The sequence below is a fragment of the Thalassophryne amazonica genome, chromosome 9 (genome assembly GCF_902500255.1).
Source record: "Thalassophryne amazonica chromosome 9, fThaAma1.1, whole genome shotgun sequence".
Lineage (NCBI taxonomy): Eukaryota > Metazoa > Chordata > Actinopteri > Batrachoidiformes > Batrachoididae > Thalassophryne > Thalassophryne amazonica.
In genome coordinates, this window is record NC_047111.1 from 22,693,489 (window position 1) to 22,716,582 (window position 23,094).

Consider the following 23,094-nt stretch of genomic DNA (forward strand, 5'->3'; position numbering starts at 1 on the left):
AATACATTTTTGCTTCAAATCCTGTTTGCATTTAGGTGTTTAAGCTCCGCCTACTCCAGTCTGCACTTTAATGCAGGTCCGCCCCCACAGACCTGCTGTACTGATGTGAAAACAGGGAGACTTTTACTCTGAAGGATTCTGTTGGCCCCACCCCCACCAAAAAAAATAAATAAACCTTCTTCTGATTAGATGTTATTGGAAACATTTCTGCATTTATCAGTGTTAATGTAAGAAAAGTGGCATTTCTTCTGATTACATTACAACTTTTTTTTTAGCTTCTTGTGTGGAAAAAAAATAAACAAGAAAACAAGTAAGCTTTTTGAGTGACTTTTGTTCATTTTGGCAGATTGTTTTTTTTTTTTGTACTCTGGTCTGTGACAGACTGGCGTCCTGTCCAGCGTGAACCCCCTACCACACACTAGGACTGCTGGGATAGGCCCCAGCGCCCCATGACCCTTAATTGGAGTAGAAAATACGGTACATACATACAAGAAGAGATGTACGTTTGGCACGATTTGGTGACTTGGCGCGCACAAGTTCCAAAATTTTTAAGACGTTTAATCTTTTTCACTGAGCTCGTTGCCATTTTCATTGACCTCGGGATGGCTTTGGTTACTTTTTGTGGATGACAATAATTGATTATTCCTTCTGAAGGTGACTTCCTGTGAAGTGTAAAGTTCTGTACTTGCTTAGATGAAGATCAGTGCCTCCAAACCTGAAGTCCTGATGGGAAAACTGTCATTCTTCCATGTTTGGAAGTGGCTTCATGCCAAAAGTGGAGAATCTTGAGGCAGATTGGGCTTCAGAATGGTGTGATGAAAGGGTTGCCAACTCGATTTACATTCCAGCCATTGAACATTGGGCAACAGTGATCAAGAACAAGATCGGACTCTTTGGCAAATATAATGGCATGACAGCAGCTTCTGTCTTAGCTCTAACTATGCTGTATACACCACTGTTGCCAAATTTTGCATGATCAAGAACAAAATGTTCCAAAAATATATCGTAGTTTGCAGCCAGTTGGTGCTAACTAATATTGTATGTACTGTAACCCTTTAATTAGCTAGCCAAGTTAATCAAATAGCTACAAAAGCTCTCCATGGTAACTTGGGCAGTGAAATGTAGCTGGGTCAAAAGCTAGCCTGTTTGTTTGCGATCAGATCACATATTCATTAGGGAAAATTAGATTTCTGTCCAGGTAGTTTGAAATATTCCAAACACAAATCTATGATTAACGCTCCATTGACCTGATGACTGGATGTGTTTGGTACTCAATCTGTTCGGAGGATTCTTTGTAAATGGACTGCGTTTATATACTGCTTTTCCATCTGCATCTGACGCTCAAAGCGCTTTACAACTACACATTCACCCGCTAATACAGACACACACACACACACACACTGGTGTCAGAGTGCTGTCATGCAAGGTGCTCACTACACACTGGGAGCAATTTGGGGGTTAAGGACCTTGCCCAAGGGCCCTTAGTGATTTTCCAGTCAGGTTTGGCTTTGAACCAAGCATCCTTTGGTCTCAAGCCCAACGCTTAACCACTACTGGGTGCTGTTCTGCAACTCTGTGGACAGGTGGTGCTGCTTCATGTCAAGGATCCTCTAGACACTAAGAAATGAAATACCTTTGTGACATCAAACTCTTCCCAAGCATCTTTTTCCTCAATAAAAGTCCAGATTTTGGTCTTGATCCAGGACAACTACAAATTACAAACTTTGATCAACAAAACGTGAAAATGGTCCACAACTACAATTTATGAATATTCAAATCAATCAGATGAAGCAAATATGTGTGTGTACCCTCACTAGTGAGCAGTAAGAAGGCAAACTGGAACTGAAAAGATGTGAACTGTGTTCTGCTTGTGAATTACTTAAAATCAAGGACACAAGTTTGCTAACTTAATGCAACTGGGCTCCATCCCTGCAGATCAAAGGATGCAAGAATCCTGTAGATGCAACATTTTAAAGTAAACAGCTGCTGCAGCAAACCATCAATGCAGCATCAGAAAAGATCATCTGAAAAATGCTTCATCACTTTGAAAGCATTCGTCTTGGTGAAAGTATAAACGTTCCAGATAATTGATATTTGGAAGCGTGATGACCAGTGAGGTCACAGAACATCATCAAGCTGTCCGATACCACTGATGATGTTCCCTGTGCAGTAATCTTTGGCGTTAACTATACACTGTTGGGCGTTAATGCAGAGCATTCGCCATTTTGAAGTTTAACCAGAGTCTTAATTGTGATACCAGGATTTCAATCATTTTATTTCACAGACATATAGATATATTGGTGGAATTAGTTGTCGAAATCCTGGCATTGCAAATTTCTGGAGAGACTGATTGACAGCAGTGCACAGAGTGGCTGAGGTGGATCAACGGACATATAATCGGAATAACGCCCAGATGACGGTGGAGGCTGAAGGTTGGTACACTTGCCTAGGTTACAAATATCAAGTTTCAGGTTGTATCTGGCCCTGGCGTGCAGTCTAAGTTAATTGTAATCTTGTTATGGCATCGTGACGCCACTGTCACGCTCTTGTTAGAACCCCACAAAGGCTGCCAAAGTGGGAACAACCAAAATTTACAGATGTGTAGATAGCCATATTCCTCCAATTAAGTCAAGTTTATCATCGTAAATCTGGACGATAATGAGCATTAGATTGATAAATGGCATTGTCCCATGATCACAACTTAACTAGCTATTAAGACAACTAACAATTAGCTAGCACCTAAGGAGCTAGCCAAGATGGCCGCACAAAAGGAGCCCTGGATAATGACATGGTTCTTACACCTGAAGAAAAGACAACTTTAAAACTTTTTAAAATGCCAATCAGAATTACATTTAAGACCAACATTACAATAACCAAAAATAGGGGTTGTGCCCAAGTGGCTAGTGCGCTTGGTTTTGAGGCAGAAAGTTCTCGGTTCAAATTCCACCCCAGCCACAATTCTGCATGTAATGTGGAGTTGTGTTAGGAAAGGCATCCATCCACCTCGGAATTGCTGTGGAGAACCCAAGTGCAACACAAGGGAGCAGGACGCAGCGGGACGTACTTTTTATTACAATAACCTAAAATGGTGAATAAAAGGGGGGGGGGTATGGTATGGTTGAGGGCTCCAGACAAATTTTCCAAATATTTATTGTAACAAATAAAACCTGGTTATTGGTGGACAGTAGCCTCCATCATCTGTAAATGGAAGAAGTTCAGATCCACCAGGACTCTTCCTACAGCTGGCTGCTGACTAAACTGAACAATCAGGGGAGAAGGGCCTTAGTCAGGGAGGTGACAAAGAACCTGATGGTCACTCTGTACATGTGATTTCTTACTTTTTTAATTTTTAATAAATTTGCACCAAAAAAAAAAAAAGGTGTTGGGCTTGAGTCCAAAAGATCATGGGTTCAAATCCCCGCCTGACTGGAAAATCATGAAGGGCCCTTGGGCAAGGCCTTTAATCCCCTATTGCTCCCGGTGTGTAGTGAGCGCTGTATGGCAGCACCCTGACATCGGGGTGAATGTGAGGCATAATTGTAAAGTGCTTTGAGCATCTGTTGCAGATGGAAAAGCGCTATATAAATGCAGTCCATTTTTCATGTCATTATGGGGTGTTGTGAGTAGATTTTTGAGGGAAAAAAGAATTCACTCCATTTTGGAATACGGCTGTAATATAACAAAATGTGGAAAAAGTGAAGCACTATGAACACTTTCCAGATGTACTCTTATCTTGCTCTGACCTTGAAATTGACACCAAGGCCACCATAATCAACTCATGTCAGGAGATCACTGAAGTGGTTCTTGAGATATCACGCTAACAATCAAAAACGTACTAACGGATGGACATGCTGATGCCTGTATCCTGTCGCTTTTCATACCAGGGGATTAAAATGTATCCAGATCCATATCTGATGTGGTGACCCCCAGTGAAAAAGGAAGAAGCTGAATAAACTGAAAGCACTTAAACATTATTTTGTATTTATTTCATTTTAAATAACACTGACATGTTTAAATTCTTATATAAAAACAATCTGTTTAACACAAGGACTCTGTGCAGTATTTCGCAGTTCAGACTGACATCGGTGTCAGCTCCTAGAGATTCCACGTTACCAACTCTTTGCGTCTCCATCCATCTGTTTCTGGGTCAACCAACGTCGCTGCCTAGACTCAGTCACCCGCAGAGTGGGTGAACGCAGAGTGACCTGGATCAGCTCCCTGAGGCACGCCAGGGAGCATCGTTGAGCCAAACATCCACACTGACATGCACCACAGCTCACAGGAGCGACTTCACTAGCGCCACCATGTGGTCGACACCACATGCTACATCCACCACCTGCCCTGGTACGCAAACCTGGAAAGTGAAGCAAGATTACAAAGTTGAAAAACACTGCCTATATCTACGCACAAATCTGAACTACATTTACGTAAACAAAAGAAATGTATCTGTATTAATAACAGCCAAATGGCATCTGTGTGCGTGTCTATGGCTTTGACCATGCAGAAACTGGAGAGCTGACATTTGCCATTTGATATGCTTAAGTATTTCCGGTCAAGGATGAACGCTGCAAAAATGGAATGTTGATAGGACTAATATTTTTGGAGAAATTAGCTATTTTAGCTAACCAATAAACAATGGATGCTGTGCTGCAATGCACCATGGGAGGTTGGGGTTTTAAATGTTATTGTGATTCATGTTAGTTTAACAGTGTTGTTCGTGTTATTGATTTATTTTGCTTTTGGAGTTCAATTGATTTAGTCAGTTAAGTGTCATGTTGTTGTTACCTTGAGTGAAAAGAGTATAGCTTTTGATGTCTTTCGCTACTGTCTTGGTTTGTGCATGTGTAAAAACTAAAAGCACCTGCTTTCAGCAGAACATAGAAAAAACAAAAAGCCATGTGTGCGTGTGACTGGGGACAACTGCCATTTGCCATTTGGTATGCTTATGTATTTTTGGTCAAGGATGAACGGCGTCAAAACGGAACATTGATAGGACTAATATTTTTGGAGAAACTACAGATATTAGCTAATATTGCTAATTACATTCTGGACTAACACGCCATTCCAGTTAATCATCTTTATATTAAAAGTGTAAGTGCATGCATGTGTGATTTTATTTTTTAAGTACGAGTACATAATATAATTGTAAATACGTTAAAATACATGGATGACACAAGAAAGTGAAAACACTTATTTCCATTGTGGTCCATTTAAAATCAAATGCCAAAACAGAAGTAATAATAATAATAATAGTGTGCATATGATAACAAGAATCTAAACAATTTATAAATACATTAAGACAGTAAATTCACATTAAAAGAATTACATAATTAACAGGAAATAAAAACTGTTGAGGTCTAAGGTTCTAAAAAACATTCTGGACTCACGCTCACATTCCATCTCATTATAGAATCATTTATTACCGCCCTTGAAAAATGTCAGCTACCTACTTTATAAACACTACCCAATCTGCAGCCCATGGATCCCCACGAACAACACGCTAGCTGTTTGTATAATATTGCTGATTGTGGTCTTTTACCCGCCATGGGAAGAACTGGTCCTTCTTCTTGCCAATGCCCAAACAGCCTCTGACATTCTTCCCCCAAACAAAGAGTTCTCCTTGATCTGCAGCAAACATCAAACTCTGTAAGTGTGCCGACCAAACGTCTGGATACGGTGCCGTAACAGGCCACAGTGTAAACGCTATCAGAACGTTTCTTACTCGTCACTGCAGCAAAATTGTCGAGTCCACAGCTGAGCTTGGCCACATGCACCTTAGGGCTGAAATCTGAGCGGCCCAAAAGGGTTGGAGGGATCATCTCCGGGGTCGCTGACTCAGAGAGCTTTGGGCCTTTTCCCAGAATGCCGTAGCCCCACACGAACACTTCTCCGTTTTCTGGAAGCATTCAGTGAACCAGACGTTTACACCCAATGTTTAGTTTGAACAACATGATTTCATTTCAACTGTCACAGCACAGTCATGATGAGTGAGGGAAGCCACCAAGACATGAAAACTGTTATTAATGTTGCCCCCAAGAGGCCACATGTGGATTCACCTTGCCAACAATAAACTGGAATCCAATTTCAAACACTGAACTCCATTTGAGAATAATGAATATTGTGTGTATTTGGTTAAACTGACCATTGAGAACGGCCACTTGAGTCCCTCCACATGCAGCCTTGACTATCTTCCCACAACCTTTGAGGGGAAGATGTCGTGGAGAGTTCACCTTCAAAAAAATTAAAATAAATGGCTCACTGACAGAAAATTATAAATACATGTGAAATATAACAAATACGTCAACCAAGTGAAGAAACAAAGGGCAGTGATGTCACTGCTGTGTTCCTCTTATGGCCACCAACCAATCGTTGGCCCTCTCACCTGCATGGTGTCGGTGACTGAAGCCAGTTGATGATATTCTGAGTTGCCCCACCCATACAGCTGTCCGTCACGACCCACAGCCAGGCTGCAGTCGCCGTAAGTGCTGATCTGCTGCACCTCCACGCCTGCCAGGTCACCACCCAATTCCACTGGATGACAGCTGACGTTATAGTGACCCAAACCTGGAAGATGAGGAGGTGGCTTTAAAACAAGTGACAGTCATTTTGTTAGTTAGCCATGGTAGCAGAGCACAATTTACCCTCACCAAATGGCTACTGCGTCAGATCCTTGCCTGTGGTCACGCGTCTTTGAACACAACACTGAACCCTAAAACGCTGCTCGACTTTAAAAATCAAACTTGCATCATGATCATCATTATTTTTATCAGCTTCTGGTGTTGCACGTCACCAGTCTAACTTTATTACTTCTAAAAGAAAAAGTGTATGTTTTTGTTTTTTTTAAGTATAGCACCTCCTGCTGGCTGAGTCAGAAATCTCGCACAGGCTAAAATGATCTCTGCTAACCAAAGGAGGGCGGAGGTTACGTGACTGTCACTTCAAAAATTAAGTCTGAGAGGGAAGTTGTTTTATCACATGTAGTCACCAACAAGCCACCGTAGGGGGCGCACTATTATTATTATTGCCTTATGTTGCTGAGATTTGCAGTCAGGCGTAGCTCCATCCAGTCACGTAACCCACGTAGTGTTCATAAAGTGAGCGTTAAAAATACATCAAATAAGTGTATCCAGATTAGAAGAATCAAGTATGAAATCTATACCCTGAACCACATCCTGCTGACTTTATTGCTCCTGAAGTGGTGCACAGGAACTGCGCAGAATATTGTGCAGCTATCTGGCGCCACTCAGCCTTCGTGCGGCTTCCATGCATCCATCGTCACTTTTGTGTTTCTTCATTCTTTGATTTGTCCAACTACACTCAATAAGCCAGTAAGCAGAGATGTCGTGAGCATGAAGCGGTGGCACCTCATAGTCCCGTGTCCAGACCAGATTTCCCGTAGAGATCACGAACAGAACGGTCTGCTATCTTCACCCGCCACCGCATCATCTCTGAGCCATCACGATCAGTCAACAAAAATCAGATAAACGTAGAGTCATCAGGACATGACGTCTCCCCCCGATCCCCAAAAATCTGTAAATATTCGCTAAATATGAATGAAACTGGCCAACTAGCTCTTGAGATATCACAATGATAAGCGAAAATGGACGGACAGACATGCTGATACCCCCTGTATTTCATACCGGGGGGATTAAAAACATCCATGCATGAAAGAAACTAGAAGTTCAGCTGACTGAAAAAAAATCTGGATGCTGATGTCGCAATGCATTTTGGGTCGATTTTAGCCGAATGCTCACCAAAACCCTGGACATTTTTAAAAATCTCTGTTCCAGTTGTAACTTTGAGAAAACAGCGGCTCAGAAAGTTTGCCAATTTGTGTCTTTAACAGAAACTGGAGGTCATGTTGCTGAACAGTCCAAGTGCTGCTCCAGCCGGAGATGATTCTTCTTTAAGAGAAGAACCGGTGCAGAAAACAAACAGATCCTTTTTTTTGTTTGTTTTTGTTGTTGTTCTTTTAGTGGTGGTAGTTGAGGTGAGAAAGTCTGACACTGAGGTACTGACCCGTCTGTCCATCAGCGCCCCATCCACACGCGTAGACCTTCCCCGTGTGGGTGAGAAACAGACTATGGTCCTGACCACACGCCACCTAGAGGACACAACAACTGACAGTCAAACCAACAAACATGAAAACATTTTAAATCCAAATATCACCCAAAAGTCTTTTCTTAAAAAGTATCATTAACAGACTGCACTTCCCAGAATGCACTGCGGCGCCAGCAGAGTTCCGGCGTCTCACAGTGCATGTAAACAATGGCAAAACGAGGATGTGGATGCCGTTGATTTAACGAGTTCATGGGCGATTATGATGACACGTTCTCGCAAGTTGAGAGGGTTATCTAGAGGAGGTGTCGCACCTGTGATGGACTTCTGCTGTGCCCCGATGTTGTCTTATTGTCCAAACTTCAGGAGATGTGAGAGCTGAGCTCCTGACACCGGAACTCTGATGAAACTGACCTCTCGTGTGAGTCACGGACCGCAAGATGGAGTGAGATTCACTACTGTGAAACAGCGAATGATTTGCTGCTTTTCTCGTTTTTTTGTCTTTATCAGTTCATTCATTTTTTTCGATTGGTGGTTTGACGATGTGTTTTACGAGACGACATGAAGAACTGATTCATTTCAAAAATAATAAACTGGCAAACTGATTATTGGCAGCTTCAGTGAAACGTAACGGAGCGTTCAGAAAAACAGAAGTAACTTTTTCAGAAAGCAGGATTCTGTCTAAACACAAGACCTGTATGTGAGCAGAGTGCACGTGCCCGACAACATGCACTATAGCAAACCAAGTGATGGGGACTCACCTGAGCGACTCTGCCGCTGAAGCCTTTTATCTTATGAATAACGTGACTGCCGCTGTGAGAACAGACAGAAATAATCGTCAGTGACAGACGCCACGACGCACCTGCAGCATCACAACACACAAACACAAGAGACTCCAACTCAAACTACAAAAGAAGCTTTCCAGCAACAAAGATTTTTATTCCCTATACTTGGCCAAGTCCTTCCTGGAGGATCCCGACGCATTCCCAAGCAAGCTTGGCGATACAATCACTCCAACGTGTCCTGGGTCTTCCCCTGGACCAGCCTGGAAGACCTCACTAAGGAGATAACCGGGGGTATCCTCACCAGATGCCCAAACCACCTTTCAATGAGAAGAAGCAGCGGCTCTACTCAGAGTCCCTCCCAGATATTCGAGCTTCTCACTCTGTCCAATCCCAGATACTCGAGAGAGGAATCTTATTCCCATCACTCATAGCTGTGAAATTGTTCTTTTGGTCATTACCCAAAGTTCCTGACCACAGGTGAAGACAGGAGTGGAAATCAACTGGTATTTTGAGAACTTCAGCTTCTGGTTCAGCTCTTTCTTCATTATAATGATCTGACAGAGCGTCCACAGGACCTCAGACACAGCACCAATCCGTTTTTCAATCTTACACTACAACTTACCCTCACGCGTAAACAAGCTTGAGATATTTCAACTCCTCCCCTTGTTTTTTTTTCCCCCACTGTAAGTGAGTCACAGTTTTCAAACGTTTTCAAACTCCTTTCACAGATTTGATGTGGTGCAAAGGCCAAAAACAGCAAATTAAAAAGGACCATGTGAGAAAAACCGAGGACGATTCAGATCTCCAACAAAGCTTTACCAGATCTTCCACAACTCAAGGACCATCACCACATATCTCGAGCACCATATATGAACTGCAGTGGTACAAAATCACTGGAGTGGCTCAGTCCACTCGGAAGTTCATGAACCTCATCCCTGTGGACTTGGGGGTTTGGGTGAGAACCAGGGACGTGTCCTAACTCAGGGACCGATCTGTGGTCGATGAAATCACTGATTTATTGGTGCGGTCTGTTTAGGTGGGACTAATTATCACGTCCTGGATGTCTTTCAACTGCCTGTCATACAGAACACTATGACAGTTTTTTCCAGAGTTAATTCGCCCATTTTTTCTGTATTATCAGCTCTTGAATTTGGCATTTTTGTGCATTGTTGTGTTTTTTTTATTATTGCCATTTATTATTTTATTGATGGCGGGCTTTTATTTCTGGTACGAACAGTTGGTATTGTTATTTTTATTAGTTATGAATGCGTGATCACAGGACCTCCCAAATGCAACTTAGACTACAGAAAATACAATATGTGGCTGATTAGTGGCAGTATTTCTGTCGCAGGATGTTCTGATAGTTGTGTGTCAGGCTTTTGTTGTACTTGTCAGTATGATCAAAGCAGATGGTCCCCCCACTGAGTCTGGTCTGCTTGAGGTTTCGTCCTAATTAAAAAAAAAAAAAAATCTGGATGAGTTTTCCTCTGTCAGTGCTGACAATGTGCTTGCTCATGGGCTGGATAAGGGTTAAACCTTGCTTGTACGATTACTATGCGATTTAACTTCGTACAAATGAGCTGAACCTTACAATAATTATCTCTGAAACGTGGGTGTAGTTGTGGAATATGCAGCGGGACAAACCTGTAGACTTCATTGTCCACGATCCGCCTTCCACACTGGCCGTACGCGTTGTTGCCCAAACTAAAAACTGAGACAGGAAATGACAGCGTGATGACGCCAGGTTGTGGAAGTTTCATCACCATAAAATAGAATCAACAACACTCAAATTAAAATTCTAAAATGCATAGTAGAGAAGCTTGAATCTTCGACTGGACTGGGTTGCTTGACGTGAGGACTTTTCGCTTCAAATCGCAGAAGCTTCCTCAGCTAAAATTCTTGCTCTGGTTGTCTGACTTCTGTCTTGACTCTTGTTGAGAAGAATGATCCGAAGTCACAAAAGCTGGAGTTTAAATCTAACCAGACCCCTCCTACTGAGAGGCAGACTGCTAAGGCTAGTGACTAAACAATAGCTCTAATTAGCACCTATGTGCTCTAGTTAGCACCCTCCTAATGCCAGGGCAGCTGTGACTCCCTTGACGACTCTGCTGATGACATGAATGACTCATTACCATGAACAAAAGACTGAAACTGCTTGACCTGAGTACACCACTGTAAACAGGGATAAAGCGTGTCTCAGACCCCCTCCCCGGTTAAGGCTGGGTTTCAAACGTTTCACAAAGAATGCCTCCTTGACCCCTCTCTCAAACCATTTCTTCTCTCTGGCTAATATTTTAACTTCCTTGTCCTCAAACGTGTGGTTAGCGTCTTTAAGGTGGAGATGAACTGCAGACTGAGGTCCACTGGCGCCCTCTCTGCAGTGCTGGTATAGCCTTTTGTGTAACGCTTGCTTCGTCTCACCTATGTAGTGTTCGTTACAGTTTTCCTGACATCTGATAGAATACACTACATGCTCTGTTTGTAACTAGGGATCATGTCCTTAGGGTGAACTAATTTCTGTCTCAAGGTGTTAACCATTTAAAGTAAACTGGGATTTTGTGCTGTCTGAAAATCCTCTGTAGTTTTTCCCCTACTCTTGCTAAATAAGGGAGAGACACTCCTCTTCTTCTTGTCTCCGTCTCCTGTCTATCTGGTCTCTTTGTTCTCTGGGATTTCTGCACTTTGTCCAGGGACCATCGTGGGTACCCACATACTGTGAGGGCTTTCCGGACAAGTTGTTGTTCTTTAGCCCTTCCCTCTGCAGTTGTGGGCACCTGTAGGGCTCTGTGTTGAAGCTTCCTGATCACCCCGAGCTTATGTTCAAGGGGGCGGTTTGAGCCAAAGAGCAGATATTGGTCAGTGTAAGTTGGTTTTCTGTAAACCCCTGTCTGGAGCTGCCTGTTCTCTCCAATCGTAACATCACAGTCCAAGAAGGCTAAATGGTTGTTTCTGGCATCCTCACGTGTGAACTTGATATTGGAGTCCACCGAGTGATGTGCTCTGTAAAGTCCTCAACCTCCTGTTGCTTGATTTTAACCCATGTGTCATCAACATATCTGAACCAGTGACTGGGAGAGATGCCCGTGAAAGATTTCAAGGCTGTCTTCTCCACTCGCGCCATGTACAAATTGGCCACAATGGGGGATACCGTCCACCTTGAACACAAGCTCGGGGTGATCAGGACGATTACCACCCCCTTGAACACAAGCTCGGGGTGATCAGGACGCTTCAACACAGAGCCCTACAGGTGCCCACAACTGCAGAGGGAAGGGCTAAAGAACAACAACTTGTCCGGAAAGCCCTCACAATATGTGGGTACCCACGATGGTCCCTGGACAAAGTGCAGAAGTCCCAGAGAACAAAGAGACCAGAAAGACAGGAGACAGAGACAAGAAGAAGAGGAGTGTCTCTCCCTTATTTAGCAGGAGTAGGGGAAAAACTACAGAGGATCTTCAGACAGCACAAAATCCCAGTTTACTTTAAACCGGTTAACACCTTGAGACAGAAATTAGTTCACCCTAAGGACAGGATCCCTAGTTACAAACAGAGCAATGTAGTGTATTCTATCAGATGTCAGGAAAACTGTAACGAACACTACATAGGTGAGACGAAGCAACTTTACACAAAGGCTTGTACCAGCACCGCAGAGGGCGCCAGTGGACCTCAGTCTGCAGTTCATCTCCACCTTAAAGACACTAACCACATGATTGAGGACAAGGAAGTTAAAATATTAGCCAGAGAGAAGAAATGGTTTGAGAGAGGGGTCAAGGAGGCATTCTTTGTGAAACGTTTGAAACCCAGCCTTAACCGGGGAGGGGGTCTGAGACATGCTTTATCCCCTGTTTACAATGGGGTAGTCAGGTCAAAGCAGTTTCAGTCTTTTGTTAAATGGTAAATGGACTGCATTTATATAGCGCTTTTCCATCTGCATCAGATGCTCAAAGCACTTTACAATTATGCCTTTTGCCTTATGCCAATTATACACATTATGCCTCACATTCACCCCGATTGTCAGGTGCTCACTACACACCTAACCACTAGACCATCACCTTCCCTGACCATTTTTTGTTCATGGTAATGAGTCATTCACGTCATCAGCAGAGTCGTCAAGGGAGCCACAGCTGCCCTGTCATTAGGAGGGTGCTAACTAGAGCACAATAGGTTCTAATTAGAGCTATTGTTTAGTCACTAGCCTTAACAGTCTGCCTCTCGGTAGGAGGGGTCTGGTTAGGTTTAAAACTCCAGCTTTTGTGACTTCGGAACATTCTTCTCGACAAGAGTCAAGACAGAAGTCAGACCACCAGAGCAAGAATTTTAGCTGAGGAAGCTTCTGCGATTTGAAGCGAAACGTCCTCGCATCAAGCAACCCAATCCAGTCGAAGATTCAAGCTTCTCTACTATGGAAACCACCTGGACAACTGAGAGCCTACACAGAAACATTCTAAAATGCGTTAAAGATTTATCGCGGGTGATCTCTGCAGGCAGGTTGCGTGTTCTTCCTGCAGGTTTGATGCCGTGATGCTGCAGATGTGGTGTGAGTTCCTTACCGCCCTCCTTGTCCGTGAGCACCAGCGAGTGAGCCCGGCCACACGAAACCTGAACCACTCTGGTCTGCAGAGGCTCAGTCAGCGGCAGCGCCACCGGCGAGGGCTCCAGCACGTAATCATAGCTAACATCTTTGAAAAGCACGCTTGGTTAGAAACATTTAGGGTCCACCAGTACGGCGCTGTCAGGCTGTGTTAGACAGTGAAGCTGACTTACGGCGACTGTGTTGCGTGCGCTGGAAGCCCAGCTGCGAGTCCTTGTTGAGGCCCATGCCCCACACCTTGTTCACGTCTTTCGTAGAGGAGGCGATGAGCGTGAAGCCGTATCCACAAGCAGCTGACGTGATCTGTGACAGAGGACAAGCAGCTGGAACTTCCAAAACAGTTCACATGCCATGATCAAACTCCGCAGTGAAACCTGTGTGTTACCTTCTCTGAGGTGTCCAGGCGGTAAGGTGCGAGCTGGTATTTGCGCGGCCTCTTTCTGCCACTGTCTGGCACCACGAAGCTGGGAATACCCAGAGCCCCGGTGAAGCTGAAGCCCCAGACAAACACTTTATGGTTGGGTTTTCGGTGCTCGCCAACATACTGGAAAATGGGTCCGTCGCTGTTCTTGTCCTGCGGTCTGGACTGTCTCAGTGTCGCAAAACCGCAGGCATGAAGTCCTGCACCTCTGAGTGGAGACGTCTGTCGGACACAGAGCGAAGCCATCCTGCACAAAGATCACAAGAACGAAACCCCAGAGGGATTCGGGATTCACAACTTTAACACTTTTAAAAGTGTTAAAGCTGTCACTTTGGGGCCTCTGAAAAAAACGTGTTTAGATAAAAATCAATGAACTGAAATTCAGTCGTTTTACCTCAACAAATGAGCTTATGTGTCTGTAGAACATAATGTCTGTCCTGATTAAAAGAAAGTTTTAGGTCAAATTTTGAGGGCATGTTCTGTAATCGGGTAAAAAAAAAAAAAATCAATTCAACTATTTGACTCTCCTGTTTATTAAAACTACGTCAACGGAAATGTGTAACACAAATAATACATTTTAACGTTATCTCGATGTCTGCATAGGTCACTCAAACATTTTTTAAATTGAAATACATCTTAAAACGAATAAAAGTCAAACGAGGTCTAAGCCGAATTAACAACAATTTTTTATCAAGTCTATGTGAATAATACTTGTTGCAATAAGCAGCGACACATTTAATAAAATGCCGCTGGAACATTAAATGAACAATAATTAAACGGAACTCGCCGGATGTTGTAGTGGCTGAGTTTAGCTTCGTCTCTTTTCGCGTTTGCTCTATTAGAGCATCATAAGCAGAATTTAATCATATTCAGGACAACAACAGATGTAAAATCTTTACCAATAACAATATCACGTGTTTATTTACCTCCAAGTCCTGTAGCTAACCCAGAAATAAAACAACAAACAGGCTGCCTGCTGTTTCCGCCTGTTTGACAGGAATCACAGCGCCCCCTCATGGAATGGAGGTTTATCACCTTCTCTCACGCTATGGCGCCACCTAGTGGTAAAGATTATGTAACATGTGGTGCGCTCAGTAAAGCAAATTAAAACGTTTGCATCCATAATCACTCACAAGAACTTTTTTATACGCTTTCAAATTGTACCCATTAAAGTTCTGTTTTATTTCACAATTATCCCTGCTACTACCAAACACCACAAATTTAGCTTTAGTTTCATTTAAATAGAACTTATTAATATACTTAAAAACAACAATAATAATAATAATAATTCAAGATTGCAGATTAAACGTCAGCACCACCACTGGGGGCCGTGATATATTGCACAGATGCAGATTTTTCTCAGCTGTCAGCAGATCCTTCCCCAATCTGTTTTTGCTCATTTTGTATTTTCTCCTTTTCCTTAATTCAGCACTTGATAAAGTCTCTATGGAACCTATTTTTCTTTCTACAAGCTCTTTCCAGACGCTTTGTGAACCATTGCTTCCCCTCTTTTTTTAATCCTTGAAATAATATTTCCCCCCAATCCTAATTTTAAAGATCTGCCATAAGAGCCTTTTTTTTTTTTCTTGTGTCTGGTGAATTTATTCCAATTAAATGATTCATCTGGCAATCTGCCTTTATTTTTAAATTCTTATTATCACCATTTTGGCTCAATATTGGGACCGGTTGGACCAAAAACAAACAGAAAACTGCAGACAGCAGAGCAGCAATTCAGAATACAAAAGTTAAGGAGAGTCTGAACGTTCTGCAGAAGACGATGCTTCCACAGAAAAATCCAACAACCAGAAACAAACAAACAACACCACAACAAGCAATGGGAAGAAACCACACATGCACGGGAAAGCATGTTAAACTGCAAATATGATGAAATGTATGTAAATGTAATGTTTTAAAAAGTGATACACTTCACCAGACTGGTGTCACTGTCCGGGGTGGACCCTGCTTCTCGCCCTCTGACTGTTTCTGCTGCGTCTGTTTGGCTGAAGGAGGTAAAGCCACCTGTAGGATCTGTGTGTGGTAACCAACATCCAGCCGACTGTGGCTACATACTGGGTCATGTTTAGGTTCAGCCGCTATACAGTAAGTGATCGATCATGGGATTTGTTGATAGTCGTGGTAAAGCTTAGTTCCAGTGGGAAATGAAGGCGCTGAAACACGAATGATCAGTCTGTTGTGGATGATGATGGGAGTGGAATTGTTGGGATAAACGTCAGTAAAACATCAGTCTCATTTGTTTTTCATGGAAGACTGGAACACTGTCATCACTGATGTTGGCATCTTGACAGTTGAAGAACTCAACATTTATCTCCTCCTGCGTTGGATTCCAAGTGAAGGTTATGAATAGACCAATGGATCCATCTTGGGTCTACTCTGCCGTAACCCCGGGGCTGCCTGCTGGTGAAGCTTGACAGGAGAAGGACGTGTTGTTGAAACCATCTCTCACCATGAAGTGGAAGGCATAAAGTCTTTGCAGATCACAGATTTCTGACATTCTTACAGAGTGGTTGGATTTACTTGTCTGAGCCCCAAAATTGGAACCATCTTGCCCCAAAACAGGAGTGGATACTGTAGCTGTTCCAACCCCTTGTGCAGGATGATGATCCTGGTTCCTTGTTGCTCTTTCACATCATACCTGTGAGTGGTGTGTGGAGCAGAGGCGGAAACTCTGCATTTTTCCCAGCGAACATGAATATATTTGGAATTTGGACTGTCGTCACATAGTGCACAGCAAAAATTGATGTGCACCATTAAACTGCAGTATTTTGTGGAGTCCTGTGAGCATCACCAGAAGTTCATTTAGTCTCTGGTGTTGCACAGCTGCAACTTTATGTCGCCTGCTCTGTTTCAAAGCAGGTATCTGCAGGGAGTGTAATCCTTTAAGAGGATCAGGACTGAGATCCAGTCCAGGGGGAAGGGACACGGGATCCACTGTCTGTCTGTAGTGGCCTGCTCCTGCTATTTGGGCAGCGGGAACATGTGTCCCTTTCAAATGTGCTGAGTCGCGTAGACTTTCTCTGTACTGAGCAGAAGCCGGGATGGAGGCCGCGACTCGTGATGATGGTTGGAGACATTTCCTGTCTTGATGTTGATTCGGTAAGAGACACGCTTTGGACTCAGTCTTACTCAGTCTTAAAAAATGCTGCATGATTGTGTAGAAACTATCAAACTTGTGGTTTTTCTTAATACTTTTAAGAAATTTATTGTACATTTTGATTGCTTTATTTTCCCTTTTTTGTTTCATGTTCTGTATTGTATTGACTTAGGATACCATGGATAGGGAAAGTATTTACAGCACTTCACTTTTTCCACATTTTGTTATGTTACATCCTTACTCCAAAATGAATAAAATTCATTCTTTCCCTAAAACTTCTACACACAATACCCCATAATAATAATGTGAAAAAGTATATATATATATATAACAAGTACAAAAAAAATACAGAAGTTAAGCACGTGTACATAAGTATTCACAGCCTTTGCCTTGACGCTCAAAATTAAGTTCAAGTGCATTCTGTTTCCACTTATCATACTTGAGATGTTTCTATGGCTTAACTGGAATCAACTTGGAGTAAATTCAGTTGATTGGGCATGATTTGGAAAGCTGACAGTTGACAGTGCATGTCAGAGCACAAACCAAGCATGAAGTCAAAGGAATTGTCTTGAGGCACAAATCTGGGGAAGGTTACAGAAACATTTCTGCTGCTTTGAAGGTCCCAATGAGCACAGCAGCTGCCGTCATCTGTAAATTGAAGAAGTTTGGATCCACCAGGACTCTTCCTAGAGCTGGCCACCCGTCTAAACTGAGCAATCGGGGGAGAAGGGCCTTAGTCAGGGAGGTGACCAAGAACCCGATGGTCACTCTGTCAGAGCTCCAGCATTCCTCTGTGGAGAGAGGAGAACCTTCCAGAAGGACAACCATCTCTGCAGCAATCCACCAGTCAGGCCTGTATGGTAGAGTGGCCAGACAGAAGCCACTCCTTTGTAAAAGGCACATGGCAGCCTGCCTGGAGTTTGACAAAAGGCACCTGAAGGACTCTCAGACCATAAGAAACAAAATTCTCTGGTCTGATGAGACAAAAATTGAACTCTTTGGTTTGAATGTCAGGCGTCATGTTTGGAGGAAGCCAGGCACCATCCCTACAGTGAAGCATGGTGGTGGCAGCATCATGCTGTGGGGATGTTTTTCAGCAGCAGGAACTGGGAGACTAGTCAGGATTGAGGGAAAGATGAATGCGGCAATGTACAGAGACATCCTGGATGAAAACCTGCTCCAGAGCGATCTTGACCTCAGACTGGGGTGATGGTTCATCTTTCAGCAGGACAATGACCCTAAGCACACAGCCAAGATATCAAAAGAGTGGCTTCAGGACAACTCTGTGAATGTCCTTGAGTGGCCACACCCAGAGCCCAGACCTGAATCTGATTGAACATCTCTGGAGAGATCTGAAAATGTCTGTGCACCGATGCTCCCCATCCAACCTGATGGAGCTTGAGAGGTGCTGCAAAGAGGAATGGACCAAACTGCCCAAAGATAGGTGCAACAAGCTTGTGGCATCATATTCAAGAAGACTTGAGGCTGTAATTGCTGCCAAAGGTGCATCAACAAAGTATTGAGCAAAGGGTATGAATACATACAGTATACATGTGATTTCTAAGTTTTTTATTTTTATTTTTAAATGTGCCAAATAAAAAAAAAAAACACTTTCATGTTGTCATTATGGGGTGTTGTGCATTTTGAGGGGAAACAATGGATTTCATCCATTTTTGCAATAAGGCTGTAACATAACAAAATGTGAAGGCTGTGAATACTTTCCGGATGCACCGTATTTAATACTATGATTCCATGCACCTCTACTGCTGGTTTGCGGTCCGCCAATAAACAAAAAGAAGAAGTTTTATTTTTATGAATTTGTAAGCGTTTATTTTCAAACTATCTGACTAAGGCGCCAAAGGAAAAAAAATCCACTGATGTGAATGAAACCTGTCAATCAAACTGTATCTGTAAGAGACACACACAAAAAAAAGTGAAATTCCATCCAGATCCACGTGTAATTCAAAGTGTTATTTCACACAGAGGGGATAGTGACCAACGATGCCCCCTTAAAGGTGGCAAACACCATTGCTGTAAAACACCTTTTTTCATGACAATTCTGACCACTGATGCAGGGAAACATATTCGTTGTAAAAAATGGAAATTTTGACTCATGATGGTGAAATTTTCTCATGCAGACAGCCATGCCTGTGTTGGAGGTGATCTGCAGCCTGATTGGCTGGTTCTGTCTGTACGCCTTCTTCAGCTGGACCTTCACCCAGCGGGGGCCCGAGTGGAACTGTCGGCTGGTGACGCTGTCCCATGGCGTTGCCATCGTGCTGCTGACAGCGTACGTGGTCTTCATAGACGGCCCGTGGCCTTTCACACATGCAGGTCAGGTTGAAAAACTCGACACCAACCATCCCCCAAAGGCTACTCCTTCTTGGTACCGTGATCTTGGAGGTTTTTCCTTGTATGTTTGTCAAACTGTTAGATTTTCTTGTATTTTCACTCGTTGGTTATCAGATTATCTGAAACAATTTAACTGATTTTTGATGTTGTCTTCTCGTTATGAGTCAGAAACGTGACCAGATGTGTTGTAGATCAGATAGCTGAGTGGATAAGGAGCTGGTCTGCCAATATGTAGGCCTGGGTTTGAATCCCACTTGTGCTACTTGTCTGTGTCCTTGGACAAGTACTTAATCTGCATTGTCCCACTGCATTCAGCTACAAATGGATCCCGGCCTCGGCTGGGAGCCTAACGTGCGCCCTATCCAGGGGGAGTTGTAGATTCATCCACTTCACCCTACGGAATCTAAAGATAAGCGCCAGTTTATCTTCCCCATGGGGGAAGATATCCAGGGGGGAAGATATACTGTTGCACCGGTACGGCGGCACCAGCAGACCTCAGGGAATTACTTATCTGAAAGTCAGTTTTGCACTATTAAAAAGGAAAAATATGATAAAATTAAAAACCTTAAGACCAAAAGCTGCACAGATATTTTGCGTTCACATTAGTTGGACCAGCTTAAGTTAAAAAGTAAAGTGATATGTTTTGCTCTTCATGGAGGTATTAGGGACCATGATTATTTACTCACTCATTCATCATCAACCGCTTACTCCAATTTAGGGTCGCGGGGTGCTGGAGCCTATCCCAGCAGTCACAGAGCGTGAGGTGGGGTTCACCCTGGACAGGACACCAGTCTGTCGAGGGTCACAACTAGACAAACACATTCACACGCACACCTACAGACAATTTAAAGTATCCAGTCCACCTAACCTGTGTGTCTTTTTGGGTGCGGGAGGAAGCCGGAGCACCCGAACAGAACCCACGCAAACACGGGGAGAAAACTCAAACTCCACACAGAAAGGCCACAGGTGGGAACTGAACCCATGACAATAATTTTCCATTTTTCTTATCAACATATCATGATTGCTTTCTTCAGAGTGCATATTTATTGTATCAATACTGTCAGTTATTTTTTTTCTACCAGATAAATCAGCGCCAAGGATGTCGATTAGTTGCTTCTAAATTCATACTGACTTTCAGTCAGCAACTGATGTTACTCAATAAAATCGTCAAATCGATTTATGAAGTTTTTCCACAATTTTAGAGAACTGGGAAAGTACTGAAATGGGCCTGTAATTAGTGTAATGGTGCTTGTCTCCTGATTTGTAAATGGGACCTTTAACTACTTTCATCCTGGCTGGAAACACCCCATTTTGAAAAGACAAGTTGAAGACATGCATTAGTGGTTTTACTACTGTATATACCATCAATCACACTCTCCACAGTCAACATGTCAATACCATCTCAGTCTGTACTGGTTTTGTTCTTGAAGCTATTGACAACGTCATAAATTTCACTTTCTTCCACTGCTTTTAGAAACATGGAGCTATAATTTCTTTAAACTATCAGTTTCGGTGGTCAGGACACAGACAAACATCTCTGGAGTTTAAAATGCTTTACTGGAAGTCTTAGTTGGGCTCGGTACACGTGAAGGCAATCCAAAAGAAGCAACAGTACAGTAATCATCAGGCTAATAGCGTGGTCAGATAAACAGACAGGTAATCAAAAAAACACACGAGGGAGGCAGGACGAGAAAAACCACAAGAACAGAGCTGGAAGGAAGGCACAAAGCGCAACAATCTGGCAAGAGACAAGTGCAACCATTGGAGCTTATATACACCCAGGTGATGAGCTACAGATTAGAAACAGGTGTGTGGAAAGCACCAGAGCAAGGGGGTGGCCAGACAGAGTGACACGCCCACCGCCAAGCACCAAGAGACAGACAAGAGAGATAGGCAAAGAAAAGACAAAGCCCAAGCAGGAAAAAGACCGGCAAGAGAACTCACATACAAAAACAAAACAAAACAATCAAACAAAGTAACTAAACAGAACAGAACAAACACGACACAATGCAAAAATCAAAACCCTGACATAAACATAATCTGGGGCATCTATTTCTGCCCCATCAGTCTTTCTTTTCCAGGTTTGGTCCAACATTTACAAAGAAATCACTGAATCCATTGACGACTTCATTCAGAAGGTTCTGGACAAAGTTGTTTGGCAAAGAAACATTGATTGTTTAATCACAGTAGAAAACCAAAGGCAACAACAACAAGAAACAACAGTTGCATCTTGTGTTGTATGAGTGACGTGATGTAGCTCAGTTGATCTCAGTACAACGCATAAAGAAAAACTATTTGGTTGGTGGGGCTACAGGCTACTCAAGCACCCCCCCCACCCCAAGATCTGTATTTGCTTCAGATCAACATTAGATCTCAATGTGTGTGTAACGTTAGTGAAAATAAACTGTGATTACGTTGTTCTTCTGGTTTGTTCCCTTTGTCAGGTTCGGAGAACACCAAGCTCCAGACCTTCGCCCTCGCCACCTGCCTCGGCTACTTCTTCTTTGATATGGGTTGGTGTGTGTTCCACCGCACAGAGGGCCCGGTTATGCTCGCCCACCACACCGCGAGCATCGCCTGTATCCTGGTTGCACTTCTGATGGGAAAATCAGGTTGTGAAACCTGCAGCGTTATCTTTGGCAGCGAGATCACCAACCCGCTCCTGCAGACCCGCTGGTTCCTCCGTAAAGTGGGCCTCTATGAGAGCTTGCTGGGCGATGCAGTGGACCTTCTCTTCATTTTACTGTTTGCCACGGTCCGTGTGGGAGTGGGCACGGTAATGTTTTACTGTGAGCTCACTTCTCCCAGAACCACACTGATAATGAAGCTTGGCGGTGTGTTTATGTACGGACTAGCTTGGGTCTTTATGGTGGATATCGCCAAATTTGGTTACAAGAAAACAAAGGCCAAGTATAAAAGGTGGCGAGAAAACCACAGACTCAGAGAACTCTGCAAGGAAAACCTGGACTCAAACAAGAATAACTGAAAGAATGCAAGTGGATATTTGTGTGATGATTTTATTAGATTGCAAGAAAGTGGGCATGGCTTAGTGGACATGGCATCTCTGGTAAACACAGTGGAGGTATTCACACAGTGGGCTTCAGTGTGGTCAACCAACCAAAACCAAAAAAAGGTTTTTAACAAAATGGTGGTTGGGGATCAAACACTAGCAGGATCTGCCTTGTTACGAAACTTGAATTGGTGTTCCTTAACCTGCTTCGGCCAGACTGTTGGTCAAAGTGTGTCCGATGTTACTGTTGGTGACTCGGTGTTCCACGAACTCCCTGGTGGGAAAACAGGCTGGATTCTTTAATGGCACCTTGGTTTTTGTTTCTTTTCAGCAATCAATCCACTATCAACCTAATCTCAGTGACAGGTCACATGTTGTGAAGGTCATTGGATGAGACACTGGGATCGACCAGGACTGGGCATCAGTCTATCAGAGGGCCCCATATAGATAGACAAAACAAATATGGTCAATTGAAAGTCACCAATCCACCTAACCTGCATGTCTTGGACCAGGCAGGAAGCGATCCCACAACCTTCTTTCTGTGAGGCAACAGTGCTAATCACTAATCCACTGTGCCATCACTTTCTTAAACAGCCATGAATTAATCTATGAAACCAGTCATTGAAGAAAATATATAATTAATAACAGTAGAACAGAACCAAATGAAAGAATTGAATAGTTTGAGTCAAGGCTGATACCAGTTATTTAATGATTTAATTATATTAATCCCATAATGAAATTGAAAGTGAAATTCCCACCACAACTGAA

At 43.2% G+C, this 23,094-nt stretch overlaps 2 protein-coding genes across 3 annotated transcripts; one reads left to right on the forward strand and one right to left on the reverse strand.

Moving 5' to 3' along the window:
* Positions 1-3,818: 3,818 nt before the first annotated feature.
* rcc1l (RCC1 like) lies at positions 3,819-14,839 on the reverse strand. Its single transcript, XM_034177761.1, has 12 exons — positions 14,779-14,839; positions 13,817-14,099; positions 13,605-13,734; positions 13,391-13,519; positions 10,488-10,554; positions 8,820-8,871; positions 8,020-8,104; positions 6,383-6,564; positions 6,143-6,230; positions 5,723-5,896; positions 5,540-5,625; positions 3,819-4,354 (listed from the first exon to the last, which is right to left on the reverse strand). The coding sequence occupies exons 2-12, from the start codon at positions 14,096-14,098 to the stop codon at positions 4,277-4,279; spliced, it is 1,353 nt and encodes a 450-aa protein (XP_034033652.1). The 5' UTR covers position 14,099; positions 14,779-14,839; the 3' UTR covers positions 3,819-4,276.
* A 4,269-nt stretch (positions 14,840-19,108) lies between these two features.
* On the forward strand, positions 19,109-22,672 carry LOC117516493 (TLC domain-containing protein 5-like). Of its 2 annotated transcripts, none has more exons than XM_034177399.1 (2): positions 19,109-19,298; positions 21,761-22,672. In XM_034177399.1, exons 1-2 carry the CDS (start codon positions 19,109-19,111, stop codon positions 22,300-22,302), a joined length of 732 nt encoding a protein of 243 aa, XP_034033290.1. In that variant the 3' UTR covers positions 22,303-22,672. The 2 variants fall into 2 exon arrangements, with proteins under 2 accessions (XP_034033290.1, XP_034033291.1); XM_034177400.1 differs by having other exon boundaries at positions 19,216-19,350.
* Positions 22,673-23,094: the final 422 nt, after the last annotated feature.